The 18,729-nt window shown below is 51.2% G+C and overlaps 1 protein-coding gene across 1 annotated transcript in view; it reads left to right on the forward strand.

Moving 5' to 3' along the window:
• The window catches only part of MAP6 (microtubule associated protein 6), a 73,587-nt gene that overhangs the window by 47,250 nt on the left and 7,608 nt on the right, over positions 1-18,729 (forward strand). The window contains exons 2-3 of the mRNA XM_044258510.1: positions 5,456-5,669; positions 7,623-7,819. Coding sequence (XP_044114445.1) covers positions 5,456-5,669; positions 7,623-7,819 — 411 coding nt within the window. The remainder of the gene's footprint in view (positions 1-5,455; positions 5,670-7,622; positions 7,820-18,729) is intronic.

Raw genomic sequence — 18,729 nt, forward strand, 5'->3', positions numbered from 1 at the left:
GTTTGTTGCCTCCTTTAAAATCTTTGCCTGGTCAGCAAACTGCTTTAGCAACTTCTCAGAATGCAAGAATGCACCTATCTAAAGGCTCTGTGGGAGCAGTCTAGGAACATCTTGTCTACCAGGTCTCTGTGAGGTGGCTTACCCTGGGCCTGTCTCTGCTGTTCCTTGATGGGAGCTTAGAGGCTGGCCCAAGCTTTCCTCCACAGATTTTCCAGCACACAGGAGCCATTAGAGGAGTCTGTTAAACCCAGACCTGAACATACTGGTTGAGCCTACTTCCCTGTGTAGTTTACCCAGCCACAGAGGGTCATCATAATCCCAAACCCTGCTCTGTCCCTGCAGGGATTGTGCAGGAGAGGAGAACTGCATCGAGTCTGGAATGATTTGCCGTGGAGGGGATCATGGGCCCGTGGCAATGCAGTTGGAAATCCTATCCCCATGGCTACCCTGGATCATGATATAGGAGGAGCCATGGCATGGGGAGCCTCTCTGGGATGCCAGGGGCAGCAGCCAGTAGATGTGGGACCCTCCCATATGCTCACAGCCTCACTGGAGCACCCAGACTGGCTGAAGGGAAGGGCTGTCTTGTGATTGCTGCCCAGAGCCGAAGCTGCCATGAGCTTGCGGTGGGTTACACATCCACCCCCAAGTGTGTGATGGCAGAAGGGGCATGGGCTTTGAGTCAGACAGACTCACGGTCCAATAACGGCTTGCTGGCTTGGCGAGTCTCTTCACCTGTCTGTACTCAGGTTCCTCATATATAACATGGGTCTAATAACAGCAACCTCACAGGGATGATGAAAGGGTAAACTAAGGCTGGATGCACAGAGAGCTCAGCCTAAAGGAAGTGGGCATTGGGAAGTGTTAGCAAACTCTTCCGTTCCTTACCTGCCCCCTGATTGTCAGGACTTCCTTCCTGCCCCCACCCCTTTGCCACCATGGTGGCTTCACTCACTGGGGGCTCTGGGCAGCCTCCTGTCAATCTAGGGAGGGTAGATTTTACGAAAGCTTGGGAGACACCAGATGCTCGCTTTAGTATGGACATCTCTTTCCTACAAGAAGAAAAGACCAGAAAGGAGATCAAATAAGAGCTAATTCCATGAAATAGTCACTCAATGCCAAGCCCTTAAGTCCCATGGAAAATGTGAGAAAGATATGGAACATGGTTCTCAGTGGGGGCCTGGGTGAGGGCCAGGGCCTGGCACAGCACGTAGAGACCAGGGGGTTTCTCACCCAGCTCTGCCCCTAACCCGCAGTTTGACATAGGGTAAGTTAAAGAATATCCCTTCACAGCCTTGCAGATGAGGTTGGACTAAAAAGTCGGGTTCCGTCTGGAATTTTCTGTTATGTATCTCATCCCTCAGGAGAGGTAAAGTGAACTCATAAAATAATTAAAGAGCAATGTAAAACTGCATGGGTCACCACAAAGTTGGACAAGGTAGTAAAGTATCCAGGAGGCAAGAGAGAGGAAACTTTGGGCTGAGAAATTCAGGAGGGAGTCCTGGAAGAGGAGAACCCCAAGCTGGGCCTTGAAGATTAAAGAAAAGTGGGGCAGTCTGAGAGGAGGACATTGTTAATGGAGGAACAGTACTGCTTCACTCAGAAACGTTCAGCAGCTCCCCAGGCCAACTGCAAGCATGTAAACAAAGCATTCCAGGCCCTGTAAGCCTGGCCCCAGCTCCCACCTAGCCTGGTCACCTGGACATCCTTCCAAGGACCCCATCCTCCATACCCTGAGCAGCTCACCTGCTCTCTGAACCTGCCTCAGGGACTCAGAGTGCTGCCTGAATTCCCTTTGTCCACTTCTCTGTCTCCATCTTTTAGTGCCCCCTTGAAAATTAAGCATCCTTTTCCCTCTGTCCCTCTGTCCCTCTGTCCCATTTGCTTAGGACCACACACAGACAGATTCTGACCTACTAAACTGTAGCCACCTTGGCCACTGGGTCACATGCCCTGTGGGACACACGCCCCACCCATGGCTGGTGTTTGGTAATTGTCAAATGATTAAAGGAATGAACCATCGAGCTGAAATCCAGCTGCACGGAAAGGGGAGTCCATGTGTACAGGGGACCATGGGCTGGTGGCAAGAGGCTGTGGTCGTGACTGAGCTGAGAGCGTGGCCCATGCTGTTCTGAGAGGAGCATCTCAGGGCTGGAGGAGCTCAGGGGTCATCTCGTGCAGCTGTGTCACCAAACCCTCCACGGCATTGCATTCAGCAGGCCTGAGCCGCACAGGCCCCTCCAGTGAGAACAGGCCAAACACACTGCAGTGCCGACACATGGGAGAAGTGTAGTGGAAGGATGTGGGCCATGGGGCCTCGCAGACCCGGGCTCATTGATCAGTCCTGCTTCTTTGCCAGCTCTTTGGCCTATGCAAGCGACCTAACCCCTCTGAGCCTGGGTTACCTTCTTTTGTAAGAGAGATACAATATGACCGTCTCTCAAAGTTGTTGTAAGGATTACAGATAATATACCAAAGCAAACCCAAAACAACCCTCCAGCTTATAAAAGGTGGGTAACGAATGGTAGCTGATTCTACTTTTGTGACAGATGCTTAGTTACGGCTTGTGACTGGGGAAGGTTTTATGGCGAGTTTGAAGAAAGTTCTAAGTAGCAGAATTTGGGTTTCAGCTGAACTGTCTGTCCTAATTGCAGTGGCCTTATCATGGAACTCACTACATAGCTTCATATGAAGATCAGTTGTTTAAGATCAGGGTCACCAGACTGATCCCACGAGGACAATTGTCCGAGGACAATTATCCCATGGATAATGCTCACTGTGAAATGCCTGCCAGCCAAGAGGCCAGGCCAGAGATGCAGAAAGCTGCAGAGGCTGGCCTGGGAGAGATGATCCAGAAACAGCTCTCAGGCTAGTGTAGACCTGTGTCAATCCTGATTCTGGAAGCAGGCAGAAGTAGGAGCAAAAAACTCAGGGTTCTGCCCTCATATATTCACTAACCAGGTCGTTACCAGTAAGCCACGTATAAGGCACTTTGGCAATACTCGGGTCCTAAAGGGTGGGAGGAAGGAGGGGGAGCCTGGAGACTTGGGCGGATCATGGTGGCCACAGTGCCCAGTGTTACCCAGCCCAGCCCAGAATGGCTCAGAAGTCAGGTCGAAGTAGCTGGGTGAGCCCACGGAAGTGTAAAACGGTGGAGGAGAGCACAGGAAAAGATATAATGCAGCCTTGAGGCCAGAGCAGATGGGGGGCATTAACAGAATTGGAGGGTCTCAACCCTCCAGGTCCCCTTCTCCTCCCAGTTTCCCCAACTCAGTGGGTAGCGCTGACATCCACAAACCCAAATCCTGAATCTCTCCAGATGCCCTTCTGACCCTGGCCTCTCTCGACTCAGCCGCTTTCAAGTACTGCCCACTTCCCTCTTGACTTGGAGCCACTCTCAGTCCCGACTGCCACTGTCCTGGTTCAGGCCTCTGTCTTCCTCCGGGCTCACTGCACAGTCTCCTGCCTGGCCTCCTGACTTACCTCTCCCCGTATATGCGCCATTCACACTGCTGCCAAAGTTCTCTCTCCCCAAACTAATCTGCCATATTCATCTTTGGCTTGGAACCATCTGGCAGCTCCTCGATACAGTCCAGACCATCCCCTCAGCATGGCTGGCAGGACCTCACGATCTGTCCAGCCTCCTGTGCTCTTCCCCACAAGCTTCAGCCCAACCACCCAAACTGCGTGCAAAGGGCCATGTCTCAGCTGCCTCTTCAGGTACCCCTCATTCTGCCCGGAACTCTTGCCAGCTCCCTATCCCGTCTCTGACTCCACTCCAGAACCCACATCTCTGAATCCCTCCCAGGCTGGCATAGGTGTGTTCCCCACTCCCCCCTCTTTCATGGCTCTTTTCTTACCATCCTGGACAAATCTCATTCCCTCTTGCGCCCAGGGCTTCTCTTACTGAGTTTCCACAGAGCTCAGCATCCTGCCAGAGACCCTAGGCACTCAGGAAATGTGTTGCAAATGAATGAATGAAATAAATTGAATGATGAGGGAATGAAGACAATTTGGAGGGGGAGACGAGATGCTTTGGTTCTAGGGATGTTGAATTTGAGTCGGTGGGGCCCCTAGGTGGGGGTCCAAGATGCACTGGAAAGGTGAATCTGATGCTTGGGTGGTGGGGAGGACAGTCCCTTAAGAAACTGTGGTCTCTCTCCTCACAAATGAGCCACTTCCCCTCAGGAGGTCAAATGACCAACAAGGGGCTCTGTGTTAACCAAACCAGCTTGATCAACTCAGAGACCCTCTGAACTAGAAGGTCATAGGATAAAGACATTGTCTGGTCTGAGTCTTTTTTTGACCGACTCAGAGAAGGGAGGGGCCTGCCCCACAGCTCGTTAGAGGTGGGGCTGGGACTGCAGGACTCTCACAGCCTCAGCTCTTTCCGTCATCCCTCCTGTTTGTGCCACTCGTCTCTGAGCCCCAAAGGAGGGCCTCATCAGTGAGGGTGACGAGGGCGCTGGAAGAACCTAGCCGCACTTACGCACACCCTACCTCTTCCCTTTCCCACAACACAGCTTCTCGTGGCTCCCAGTGGGAACAGATCCGCCGGATGTCATGCACTCAACAAACAGGATGGACCGCATGGCCTCTATAAGCAGCCGCATGTACTCGACCCTGCTTCAGACATTGTCCCCATCTAGTCTCCAGCCCTGTAACAGATCAGAAACAGCTGGTTAGGAGCCACGATAAGAACATGGACACATTGACTCAGGAAAGAGCTGCAGATGGTGGTCATTAAAAGGTCAGGCCCGATAGCCATTCACACCAGAGCACGCGAAGACTGTCCTGCGTGTACTCACTGAAATACCCATCCTAACAGTGACTCCACCTGTGTTTGGTACATTTTGCTTGTTTGTATCTGCAAGCATTTAGACATCTCATGAGTGTTTTCATCTACAGGGATTAAGACTGTTAAATTTCTGGCAACATAAGAAGCAAGCCCTCTGCTGACAGGAGGAGGAATTATCCTTGAGGACAAAGGGTCTCAGCATGACAAGGAGGGGGAGGGGCCTTGGTCCTTGGCTGTGGCATGAAGGCACCAGACACACCTTCTAACACATCTCATTCTCACACTCTTGACCTCCCACATGCCAGGCATTCAGTCCTAGAGGTTGAACCCAGGCATGATGGAGTGGACTGAGTGTTTTCAGCCTCATCTGAGATAGTGCAAAAACAAGGCCCAGAGATTAGAATTGCCTCTCTACGATCACACAGTTGTAGCTGGCAGCCTGTCTTCCTACAAGGGCTACTGCCGCAGCCTGCACCCATGCAGCAGGAAGGAAACCACGCGCTTCCCCATGAGGAGACAGGGAAGTTCACTGCTGAGCCGCTCCTCCATCAGCAGTGAGCCCCGCTGAGAGCTTTGCTGTGCTTGCAGCCCTGTTCGAGAACCACTGTGTCCCACCAGATAGTGTTTCATATCGCTTATGCTTTCTTTGATTCACAGAAACGAATTCAGAGCATGGACGGATATCAAGCCTGTGAAACCGATAAAAGCCAGGCCCCAGTACAAGCCTCCAGATGATAAGATGGCTCACGAGACCAGCTACAGTGCCCAGTTCAAAGGGGAAGCCAACAAGCCCACACCAGCGGACAATAAGGTCATTGATCGCAGAAGAATACGCAGCCTCTACAGCGAACCTTTCAAGGAACCCCCAAAGGTGAGCTAGATATTGTGGGGAACCCCTCAGCACAACCTAGATACAAGGGCCTAAGGGCAGCAAAGTGTGAGGGCGGGGCTACTGCCCACCTGGCCCCACCCCAAGGGCTCCTGGGAAATTCCTCCTCTTTTTGGTAGCACAGAGACCAGGGAACAGGAACCTTGGCTAAATTCAAAGAAATGTTAAAAAGGAACAGTGCCTAAAATAAAACTGCTTGAGGACTGGCCGGTTTTCAGAGAACTAGCTTCTAGATTTTAAAACCACCCTCCAAAAAAGTGGCAGAAAACCCCACCTGAGCCCTCAGTCCCTCCTTCTTAAAACAGCCGCTTTTGCCCCTGAAGTGCTAGCCATTGGAGGTGTCTCGCTGGCTTCCTCCCACCCTGCCCCTGCCAGCATCCTCGGCTCCAATCCATGGACAACTCCTTACTCCTTTTTATCCTCTTCCTCCATAAACACTAGGCACCATCAGCTCAGAGCACCTGTCTCATCAGCTGCAAGATGTATTCCGGGTAATTTGTTACTGTAATAGACAGTTTGTGAATGATTTACATTTCTAAGTAACTTTCAGTGGATTCAGGGATTTCCATTAATAACAGTACTTTGCCTTATTTGCATCCCAGTACACACTTGTGAGGGGGAGAACCGAGTTGGAGACTCAGCTGGAAGCAGGAATCATAAATGCCAAGGCTGATTCTGTGAAGTCAAGCCACATGGGGTTGTGCAAATATCCCCTTTTATCTATAAGAGCAGGAAAAGCGTGAGAGCCTTTCCTTTGCTTTTGTCTGAAAGTCTTGCACTGAGATAGTTTCCTGTTTGGCCCTGGACTAAATTCTAGGTAAAGTGGGAACTAAGTCAGCTTGACTGGACTCCTCCACTTGGAGCACTGAGAGTTCCATGTTCCGTCAAAGCCCTCATTTCGGGCAAACCAGGAGGTACAGGTCAGAGGTGACTGAAAAGCCCTGGAGCTCCCTGAGTGAATGTCTTAGCCTGGGAGGCCCAACAGCATCTCTGGCCATCTTCCGCTTTGCACAAAAGAAGACTCAAGAGAAGGAAGGAGGGAAGTTTGGGGAAGGTGAACCCAGAGATGGAGGGCATATCGAGGGACCATACACAGTGACCCCAGAGTTCTTGGGAGAGAGAGGGCCGGGCCGTTTCCTGGGAATAAGGGGGCAGAGTTAGAGGTGAGGGTTTGGGGGTAGTGGATGAGCTGCTCTGGGGAAGAGAGTCCTGGGAGCCAGCAGGAGAGGAAGCCTGGATGGAGGGCAGTGTGAAGGCCTCTCTGAGGTGAGACTGCCTGGCCCATTTCTCCACACGAGCTCACCTTCCTGGAGACAGAAACAGGAAAGGCCAGTTTATACGGTCAGTGGTGATACCGCCCCCGAATCTTTGCATCTTCTACCAACAAAGGTTTATTTCTCATTAATACCTGTCCACCATGTGGGGGGGCCAGCAGCCCTACTCCTCACCGCCTCTACAGTGTGGCCCTCGGGTGACAGAGAGCCTCTCTCGTGGCCGAGGAGAAGAGAGCAGGGGAAGTACTGCTTGGCCCTCCAGTTTCCTCTGGAGGTGACCCCATCCCTTCTGCTCACCTTTCATTGACTAAAGCAAATCCTAGGCCTGCCCGAATTGAACAGAGTAATGAGGTACAATCTTCCCATGGGGAGGGCAGCAGGTATCGGCAAAACAGCCATACCATCTACCACCACGGTCGTTCTGTGGTGACAGCCACCAGGCCAGGGAGCCCCTGTGGCCGGTGAGCCTGTGGCCAAAACCCCTGACCATCTGGTTCCAAAGCCAGATGACCTGAGTCACTGAAAATACTTCAGACACCATCAGGTGTCTTCATGACGGTTACTGTCGAGCTAATCATGTCTTCTCTCTAACTTCTCTCGCCCACTCCCTCCCTTTCTGTGTTTCTGTATTTGCGGTCTGTCTGTCTGTCTCTCCGAGCAGGTGGAGAAACCTAGCGTTCAGAGTTCCAAACCAAAAAAGACCTCAGCGAGCCATAAGCCCCCGAGGAAGGCCAAAGACAAGCAGGTGGTGTCAGGCCGGGCCTCCAAGAAAAAGAGCGCAGAGGGCCCCACTGCCACCCAACCCGAAGACAAGGAGCAAAGTAAAGAGATGAACAATAAACTGGCTGAGGCTAAAGAGTAAATTTCACTGCACTTTCCTTTTATTCTTCTTTTCCTTTTTTTTTTTTAAACCAACCAACAAAAAAGGCCACAAAATTGCTTAGAGGTTTCTCATCTGCCTTGGTCCTGAGTGTTCTAGGAGCTCTTCGGTTTGGTTTCTTTCAGTGGAGGAATTCCGTCTCCAAGCCCAAGCGGCATGCCTCCTCTCCAAATCGAGACCTTGCCGGGCTAAGCACGGCGCAGGGGTCCATGCCGCAGGGCCCCCGGAACACCAGGAACCCTGGGAAGCGTTGCTCCCTGGTTGTGCCTCCCACAGCAGGTGAGACTGCTCGCTGGCTGCCAAGGGATGGAGGCAGGCCTTGGCACGCAGAGGCCATTCCCAGCGACTGGAAGTCTCCCGGTACGCTCGGGAATGCCCATAGGGTGCCCTCCTCCTCTTCTCCTCCAAGGTCTGTGTCAGTGATCCACTCTGAACTGTAGGTAAATGTGTCCTTTTCCAAAATTCAGAAGGTTATCATGTGCTAGAGAAGCTCGCTTTGAGGCTTCAGCAGTAGATGGCATTTGTGGAAATATTTTAAAAGCAAAAAACCTCGGCCTTAATGTCCATAGGATGAATTGTGTCCGTTAAGTCATTTTTTTCATAGACTTTTCTGTTAGAAACGTGTGACTACGTTTAGTTTCCTATCAGTGGGCTTGAAATTGTATGCCAAGTAATAGATAGGCCACTGATGATTAAAAGCAGGCCAGGGTAAGAAGATTTGGTGTTTTAGGTACGTTCTAGACATCATGGAGAGATCCACCGGCGTGAGGAGATTGTTCTCCTCTGTGTGCCCTCAGCCCATCCAGTGCCAGCGGTTTGGCAGAGCAGCTGGCCACAGATGACTGAGGAGGAAAGTTCAGGGGCCAGGGGTAGTGGACTTAGAATGTGGCTTCCTCACTTCTGAGAAACGCAAGGTGGGAAGTCGACATCGTGGCAAGTGTGGCGGTGTTCACTCTCCCTTGCCGCATGCTTGCTCTGTTCCTCAGGGAGGGCAGAGGACGCTGAGTTTCAGGTTAGTGGAAATTTCTGTGACTTAGCTGAAGATTAGGAGAGTTCCTTACTAAGTGATTAGCAAGCGTTTCTGACCTCACTGATGAGTAAAAGCAGCTCTCACTGTATTGTGTTTCGCGTGTCTGTGTGGCCAACGCCCCCTGGGGGCGGTAAGTGGCACCTTAGTTGTGCTAGAGTTGTGTTGTAGGCATTAGAGAGTTGTACAAAGACCCCCAGTGCTCACAAGGGAACCCAAGATACCTACCAGAAAAATTACATTTGCAAACCTTGTGGCGTGTACATTGCTCAGTTTGCTTTGTTGCCCTGTCCTTGAAGCCCTTTCTGTTGCCAGCACCGTGACACGGCTGGGCTGTGGTCCGGTGCCACGCCCCTACTGTGGAAGGACAGCAGCGGTGAGCGGGGTCCCAGGCTCCTCACCGCAGCACTCCCTTTCGGTCCCTGTGGTGTGTAGGAAGCAGGGCCTCCCCCAGTCCTCTCCTGTTCTGACCATTCAAGCAGCAAAGTCTCTGTTGACACCATTTTGTCGGTCACCCTGGGGCTGACTGAGAAGTCTTCTGCAAATTCACTGAGCGTGTGCTTTGTGGGCCACATCTGTTAAGAGAACGGGACTCCTAGAAATAAGGCTCTTGGCCAGGCCCACTGTCATCTTCCTTTCTATCTCAGGGCATGCAGCTGAGAAGAAGCTTGGAAGAAGGTAGAAAATATGAGTGAGTTTCAGTGTTCGAGCATCCCAGTTTGGGAGGCCTGTCTGGAAATGACCAGGATAGCTCCCAGTACTGATTGTAGCTATTCGATGGCTAATCTTAATGTTAACCAGAGACCTCTATCAACACGAGCTTAACTTTACCCAGACAATTGCCGATGGACGTTCGTTGTCTCGAGGTCCGGCATCAGTCAGGTGTGTTGATGTTAACTGCACTTTGGATTTCTCCGTAGAACAGTCGTGTATGTTCTGCAGGTCAAGTAAATCAAAGTGCACGATCCACAGGGGAACATTCGTTCCACATTCATGTCCTGAATGCCTGTGGGCCAGACACTGTGCGAGATGTGCAGGGCACTTTACATACACCTGTGTCCCCAACAGCACAACCAGAAGGATCCATACGACTTGATCTCTGTGTCTGATTCTAGTTTGTTCACCCAAACTATGGTTTCCCACTCACCTCGCAGCTCCAGGGACTGAATTTCCAACTCTGCCCCGCCTGCAGCTTGAGACGTGATCCTGTATAATGTCTTTTCAACCCTTCAGCTGCCCCATCTTTTTAACTCCTGCAACTGGGAAAATTCTTACTTGTAGTTCACTTTGACTCTTGAATGTGTCATTTCATGGCAAGAAACCTCCTTTCATTTCGACTGTTTACAAATAAAACTCAGCCAGTCTCATTCTGCATCTCAAATGTACTGATTGAAACTGATCATGGTTTCACAAACAGTGTTTCCGTTTTGCCTTTCTGAAGATGACCAAGCTTCCAATGCCTGGCTGTCCATTTTTTTATATCTTCCTACTGATCCCTGAGTTCCCCTGGCAAGAGAGCAAGGCCTGAAGCTTTCCTAGTGTCTGCTTTGCTTGCCTGCAAAAATAACCCCTAAGGCTGTGCGTTGGCTCCCCCAGTTTTTTGTTACTTGCTGGTGCTTCCAACCGGTCCCTTCTCTCTTTGCCTCTCCAAGGCAGACAGGAAGTGTCTAATTACGATTTTGTGGCCTGGGTTTTGTTGCATACCACAGATTGTCTATGTAATGTGTAGCGCACACCTCTCTTGGTGCTATTTCATTCCTGCTGTTAGTAAGAAAATGACAACAAATATTCATGTATAGCCAATTGATTGTGACGTGCTTGTGGTCTGTGCTTGTTCGGAAACAAACAAACAAACAAACAGTTTTTTTTTTCCAAGTATAAATAAATGCTAAAGACGAACACCACTTTCTTGATCTTATTTCCTCAGTAAGGCCCAGCTCAGTAGGTGAAGGAACCAACCTTTGCCATTTGAACCACCTCCCACGAGACGGGCTGTGCCCTGCAGTTTTTCTAGGGTTCTCCCTAATGCAGCTTGACTCTTTTAGATTGCCTCTCAGATTCTAATTGCAAGCAGTCAGAGCTAAGTGTTGGGAAAGGCGAAGATGGACCAAGAGACTCACTGGCCTACAAGGTAGTGTAACGTTTTGATCCCATGTTGCTGGGGACAAGTGACTGCCTGTGCCCAGCACTGCCTCCTCGCCACACTGGGAGGCTGGGCCCTGAGTCTCCACCCCCTTCCCGTCACCCTGCAGGACTGGCGGTTCTGGTTTTTCTCCTCCCAAGGGATGGCAGACATGCCTTAACTAACTCATTGAATCTGGTCACAGGGAAGGCTCCACCCTCTGGGGCTGGCTCACTGTGTGGGTTAACGGGAAAGCCTTGTATGTGCCTAACACCGGGGAGTGGAAACAGCCGTAAAAGAGGTCCGAGTAAGGTAACAACAGACCAGGTAGCTGCTTGCTCATATGAAGGACAGGTCTCTTCCTACTGGGGTGGGGAGTCAGAAGGCTGCACTGGGAGGGAACCTTGGAGAGTGGGTGGGTTATGGGTGTGCAGGGCACGTGGACCAGGCCTTCAAGCAGGAGAGCAAACCTGGGAGGGAACATCAGAGCTAGGGCCAGGTTTAACTGCTTGGATAACCTTCTGCTAACGTGGGAGACAAGAGAGGATAGACTTTTGGAATGGGATTCTTCTTCCTTTTACTAACATGTGTTGATTGAATACCTATTATGTGCTGGGCACTAGGGAACCAGGAGGACTGAGACCCCACCTCTGGTCACTGTGGGGCATGAAGGAGGAGCCTGTTCTAGCTGGTTCCATGGATCAGGGAGAACTTCAATGGATGAGCAGGTGATGACCAGGTGACCAGAGTCTGGGGTGGCCCAGGCGTGCCAGACAGAAGGAGCTGCAAGAGCAAAGGTGTGGAGGGGTCCGACACCAGGTGAGCTCAGGTCCTGGGGGAGCAGTTCACTCAGGGAGGGTCAAGGCAAGGGCCGAAAAGTGGCAGAGACCATCATGGAAAGTCGTACCATGTGAGTGGGTGGTTACTAACTGGGATCTCCATTCCATACACCCAGATTTCACTCTCCACCCCCCCGACCTTTGCATGCTCCCTGCCATCATGCTTCTTGCCCTTACCTACATATCAGGCAACAACCACAGGTCCTCTCTTGCTTTAGGCTAGGAGCTCTAGGCTGGGACTTTTATTCTACTGCTGGTCCCCAATTTCTGGGCTTGGGGGAGAAGCAATGGTGGGAATCAATCAAGGATCGTATATATGAAAACCCAGTCTATATTTGTTTTCCAGATGAATAGGAAACATTCCACCCACCTGCCTGTTTTTGTATAAGGCAGAGAACACAAAATTCTGCAAATACATAAGGGTCTATTATTCAACTCTAGTGTGACCAGTTAAAAATTGTTTTTTTTTTAAAGATTTTATTTATTTATTTAACAGATAGAGATCACAAGTAGGCAGAGAGGCAGGCAGAGAGAGAGGAAGAAGCAAGCTCCCCACTGAGCAGAGAGCCCGATGCGGGGCTCGGTCCCAGGACCCTGAGATCATGACCTGAGCCGAAGGCAGAGGCTTAACCCACTGAGCCACCCAGGTGCCCCAAAAGTTGTTTTGATCAAAACCATTGATGGAGAGAAGTAAAAAGACAGGAAAAAAACAAAGAGGTAGAAACAGAGACAGAGAGGGGAAAAGACCCACAGAAAAACTCATATATGAGAACACTGATGATAAGCTGAGAGAAGGTGAGATATACTCCGAGCGGGGGCAAGGCCCCGGCAAGGGAGGAGGCAGGAAGGTGGGGAGAGAGCCTTGCCAGCTTCATCTGTGTGACCAGCCCTCGGGCCTCACCCCGAGCCGCAGTGTCTCCACGCTCCCCAATGCTGCCTCAAGCCCAGGAGGCAGATCTATAACTCATTACCAGTGTCACCTCCCCGAACAGCTAACAAAATTAAAACCAGCCCTCAAGTTTTAAAATAGGTCATTATTGTTAAATTAGCTATAAGCACATTATCATTCTTCCTTACAGTTTGCGTGTTCTTATTCATTCATTCCCTGGTTTGGTTTGTTTTTGTTTTTGTTTTCTGCTAGGGTTTAAAAAATTTATAACCTGTTTCTCCTAGATTTGGGGAGTGTTAAGTCCCACTTCACAAAGGCTAAAAACCCCTCTTACTGTGTCATTGTGGTTTCAAGATCCTTTTACTGCGAAAATGTCTTAAAGCAGTTTACATTTTCAAGACCACAGGTATAGAAGTTTCTGTCAGCATGTAGCCTGTGGACCATCTACAGTTAAGGCGGGGGCCCTACCCCAGCCTCACCTGAGCCCACAGAGACAGGAGAGGCAACCGTCTCGAAGGACTGGAATGAAACCTTTCTTAGCCTCCCCTCTTACAGAAGCAGGCACATTCCCAAATCTCCTCCATCGCACCACTCTCTGCTGCCCAGATGCTCAGAACACTAGACCATCCCAGAATATCTGTAATAACAGAGCCAGCACCATCACATCCGTTATCATGAGAACCGGTTAGCACTGGCAGCCTACAAGGCATTTACAATGTTCTTGGACGACACTGCTGCCAGCTGTGCAACGCTGTGTCATTCCTAAGTGCTGTCAGCCTTGCTGTCCTCCTCTGAAGGTGGAGACACTGACCCTCACCTCAGAGGAGAGACCGAGGGTGAAATGACATGCTGGCTATAGGTAACCCACAATGGACACTAAATACAGGTCATTGCAGGCCTCCCTCCTTTCCTTCACACTGCTTGAAATGTCCATGTTCACAATCTTTCTGATAGTTCACTTTAGGTCACCTCAGACAACCTGAGTCTGACTGAGGCAAACACTCTGAGAAGAAGGCTTTTAAAGAACTCTAGCTATTGAGTCACCTTGAGTCCACGGACCTAAGCAATAACATTTTAACAGTTTACATTTATTGACTGCCCACAAAGCGTTTCTTCTGTGCCATTCCACTGAGCCCTCCCACGTGGAGTGGGTGGGTGCCCCAGGGAACAGACAGAGAAGGGAAGCTCTGACGGGAGGGAACCTGCCTGGAGCCTGGGTCTTCTGCTCGGCAGCCCGCACTGCTTCCCTCCCTCATGTGAGGGAGGCCGGGGCTGGCCTGAGGTGAGTCAGGCTTCAGGCAAGCTGGACTCTTAACTAAAACTACACCCACAACTCACAGGGCCACAGTCTGGTCAGCCCACAGCAGGCCCACCGGTAGGTTTACCCAGGATCTTCTTTAAATCATGGGCTCCAAATACAAATGGGGGGAACTAAGAATTTGATCAGGTCTCCACACACAACTGGCTCGAACATCCTGACTCAACGGTCTCAGCCAAATATACAGGCTTTCTCCTTTGGGTACTAGATTAACTGACTGGGTAACTAAAATGCGTGGTTATTGAACCCAGAAGGATCCAACAGATTCTTCATTCATAAGGAATCTATTTGGGACTGGAGATACCAAGAAAAAGCTGGCGTCCATTTCCTGAGGCCCTGGATCAGAGACCACCATTTTGCACTTTTTACTTCAAACAGTAGAACTGAGCTCAACTCTCTGTCCCTTGTCCTCATATAAATGGTCCCCAATCACTCATTAACCTGACATTATGTATAACTATCCCAACCCAGACATCTTATCCGGGGCCGAAGGAGCCTCAGATGCCGCGGTAAATAAATTCCTGCCACTGCTACTGGTTTAAGCTGCCAGAGGGATCTTTAGAACATGCAAATCTGACCATGTCACCCCCTGCCTTCAACCATCCGTTGGGCTCCTTGTGGCCCACAGAAGCTTCTTGTCCCCCCAGTGCACCATGCTGCTTCTCACCTCCATGCCTTTCCCCACGCCGCCCCACCTGCTCCGAATGCCCTCCTCCTGCTTCTCCACCTGGCTAACTCATCCTTCGAGACTCTGCTCAGGCGACCACTCCGGGAAGCCCTTCCCGCACCTCCCAGGCTGGGTAAGATGTTCCCTGTGTGTGTCTTCATCACAAAACTCATCACATAGACTGTGCCACCTGCTCGTGTGCGTGTCCCCTCGCTAGACTGTGCTCCCCCAGGGGCCAGGACCGGATCCTCTGTTCACCTTTATAGCCCTAGTGGCTGGTCCAATGTCTACCTGGGAGAATGTCTGCTAAATCGTCTGTTGAATGAATAACGAGTGAGCGAATGAGTTGACGTTATTCGCCATCTGCCTCCATGTTCACTAACGCGCCACGGCAAGGCTTTATTCTGCCTACTAACTAGTAACTGTCTCTGCGCATGGAAAAGGGGTGGTTTCAAGAGAGGGCATGGCACAGATCACAGAACAGCCAACGGCTGGTTCTACAATGGCCAGCCTGCCCCTGTTCTTTGCGTAGCCACTTTTTTCAAAGCGGGCCTGACTTCAAAAAATCATAGACTCTTCGTTATAGGGTAATCTTATGAGGTTGGCTAATCCCACCCCCTGCCCAGTGCGGATCACCTAACTTCATGATGGCAGAGAGACATCCCCCTGGGGACATCTCTTAGGTAGAAGGCAGGGGAATTAGAGCCAACAGGCCTGGTTTTAAATCCAAGCTCTACTCTTCACTAGCTGTGTGACCTTGGCTGAGTCTCTTAATCTTTCTGACCCCTAAAGAGATAGCAGTAATACAAGTATCTATCACTCTCCCAATCTGTTTGGTTCCCAAATCCAGAAAGTAGGAGTTAGGTCAGCAAGGGACATAGTATTATTTGATTCTAGAGTTTAGGACAGCAGCTGCTAAGGTCTCTAATGGCCGGAGATAGCACTTCTGATCCGCACGGCTCTCTGTTACGAGGGTCCAATGAGGGTCCGTGGGAAAACCCACCATCAACTGCAAAGTGAAACGCCCTTGTCAACAGTTCATTCTGTGGATGGTTTTGCTGACCTCCCTGCTGACCCACCCCAGGTCCCCACAGTGTGGTGGCTGGAACCACATGTGGTTAAATCCACTCCCTCTGTCACACAGCCTGAGACGAAGCCCACCCAGCGATGGGTCTTGCTGCCCTCCCTCCCGCAGCCCTTCTCCGGCCCCTCCTCTCTCTCCATGCACACCCTGTAATCACCAGGTTCAGATTCCATTTCCACAATTACACTTTTGTTTTAACCGAGCCCGTCTGGACACATGAAACAAATTTTGATTAATTGCTCAAGATCCTACCCTTCGCTTTAGGTGGGGTAGGAAGAAAGGACCAAAATTGATTTGCAAGTTCCCAGGAGCACAGAGCTAGACCAGAACTGAGCCTCTACTGTCTGGTTGCCTTAGTTCAGTGCTTCACATTTTTTTTTTCTTAAAAGGGTCATTAGCTGAATTATCAGCTCTTTGGCAGCCCATTGAGACAGTCCACGCTGCCTTTGCCTTTGCCTTCTTGGCATTAAAACAACCAAAGACACATTTTGGAAATTCTTATTATACAACGGGGAGTCCATTTAGTTTTTCTTAGCAGGTTATATCTAGAAAAGCTATTTTAACAGCAAAAGGGAAAACAGCAACAACACAGGGCAGAAAACCTAGTGTGCCCCTCTCTCGGTGCTTCACAAGAACGCGTCTGCTGCAGGGAGCCTGGAGTGGTGGCTGGAGCCAGGAATCTGCCCTCATCGGTTGCATGCCGGTAAAATGCAGAGCTGGCCCGGCCCTGGGGAAGGGAGAGAGCATTTATCTGACCTTGGCGCCCTCATCCTCACTAAACCCTCACATAAGGCTAGAGAGTTTAGAGGTCTTTACAGATAAAGAAATCAAGACTTAGTGATTAAATGGCAAAGTCACACAACTTGTAAGAAGTGGGCCAGGATTTGAATCCAAATTTGGGTCACTAAAACCCACTCTGTCCTGCAAAGAGGGATCACCTCTAGGATTTCCATTGTAAAGAAGTTGTGCCTCCTCCTAAAACAGTGGCCTCTTCGTCCTGTCCTGTCCCTGCTCCAAATCCTTCGAGGACTCTATGTACTCTTCTCATCTGTGGGAAATGAGTCAGGTGAAGGTTTGTTGCTGTTTGATCCGCACAGTCAGTACCCCTACCTACCTTCTGCCCCACGACCCCCTGCTCCCACCAGAATGAAGCCTTGTGGTGGCCGCATTTTTCCTAGCTGTGGTCCCAGCTATTTCCCCTGTGCTGATGTGCCACATCTGGGTGCACTCTGGATGAGGGAGGCTGTAGGCTGGCAGACCAAGGGGCAGCTGTACAGGGCTTACAGGCGTGGACGTAGTGGGCGCTCTCAGACCAGGATGCTGCTGATGTCTGGGACTGTCTTCTTTGCAGGGTCTACTGAATACCAGGTGGGAAGCCTGGGGGAGTCATCGTGTAGTGGATGCAGGAAGGGCTGAAGTGAAGGGGGCCTGGTTGCTGGGAGCCTGGCCCCCAGAGGGGCAAGTTTTTCAGGAGATGCAGTTGGGATCTTAGAGCTGGGGACCTGCAGAGGTCAGTGGCACCAGCCTCCTGTACCAGGCAGAACAAGTCAGGGTCATCTCAAGGCGGACCCTGTCCAGACCTCTGCGGAGGAATTTGGAATCTCTCTAGTTGAGGTCCCATCCCCCAGGGATATTGTGGTAGAGAGCAAAGAGCTTGACGGAAGTCTGTTCTCCCTGGTTAAAATCTTGATATCGCCACAAACTCACTCTGTGAACTTAGACCACTCGCTTCCCCTTTCTGAGCCTCATTTCCACCTGCAGCTGGAAAATGGGGGCTGTGGGTGAGACCCCGGCACCCTTCCCACCTGCCTGGCCCACACGGCTGCTGTGAGAATAGTGTGCCACATCAGGAAAGGTTACATTTGGAAGGACACAAAGGGGCAAACAAAGTTTAAAAGAGGACAGGATCTGTGCGTCAGGTAACGGCGGCTGCTGGAGTTGGATCTTGTGTGAGTTATGCTTACAACGTCTCTCTCCTACTGCGTCCCCACCCCATGCCAGAGCTCTCTGCTCCTCTGCTCTGTGCAGTGACTCGGCACATAGTAGGCACTTGCTAAATTTTCATGGAAGGAAGGAGGGGAGGAGAGAGGGAGGGAGGGATAGTGAGGCAGACCGTGGTCTCGCCCCCATCTGGAGAGCTCTGTGGGAACACAGGAGAAGGAGGACCGACCGCTGCAGGTGGAGGGTTTCACGGATGAAGGGGGTCTGGCACTAAATCTCTACTTGCTGAGGAGGAGAGGGGATTACAGACGGCTGGGGAGTGGTGCTGGGCAGCGACGTGGCTGAGAGGAAGCCCAGAGCTCAAGGGACAGAGCTGCCAACTCCAGAGGTGCTGTGAGATGCCTGCAGACCTCACTGTCAGCTCTGGGGGTCACACTGGCCAAGGGGTGGGGAACCAACCTAGATGCATTGTGAGGAGAGCAGTCAGGGCAGTGAGGACTCTGGAAACCAAACATCTGAGCTGTGGTCAGGTGTCTGCTGCCCAGGGAATCCAGGAAGGGGGACACAACAGCTCCTCCTTCCAGATATCCGCAAGGCTGGCCAGGAGCAGGCAGCACAGCTGCCTCTGAAAGGGCAACACCCGAGGGACTGGGACGGGGCAGGAATGGGAGGGTCTGGAGGCCCACAGAAACCGGGTTCGATGACTCGGGTCTGTTCTTCAAGCCCTGGTCACCTTTGATTTGGCTCAAGAGGGGTTGTGCTTTCATAGAGCAGGGAGGGAGGACTTCCCTAGCAAAGGGACATTTGCGCCTCTCTGGTTAAGAGACACAGGCTGATGAAGGCTTCGGGCCGGGGCTGCTGGCGTGCTGGCTTTACAGCGTGCACGGTGTGTTTACGGGTCTGTCCCCAGCTCTGCACGGGGGCTCCTTACAGGCCCCGGGGTCATTTACTCCTGTGCCCCTAGCACAGTGCCAAGCTTATGGGAACAGACAGGAGAAGAG

Source organism: Neovison vison, chromosome 7 (genome assembly GCF_020171115.1).
Source record: "Neovison vison isolate M4711 chromosome 7, ASM_NN_V1, whole genome shotgun sequence".
Classification (NCBI taxonomy): domain Eukaryota; kingdom Metazoa; phylum Chordata; class Mammalia; order Carnivora; family Mustelidae; genus Neogale; species Neogale vison.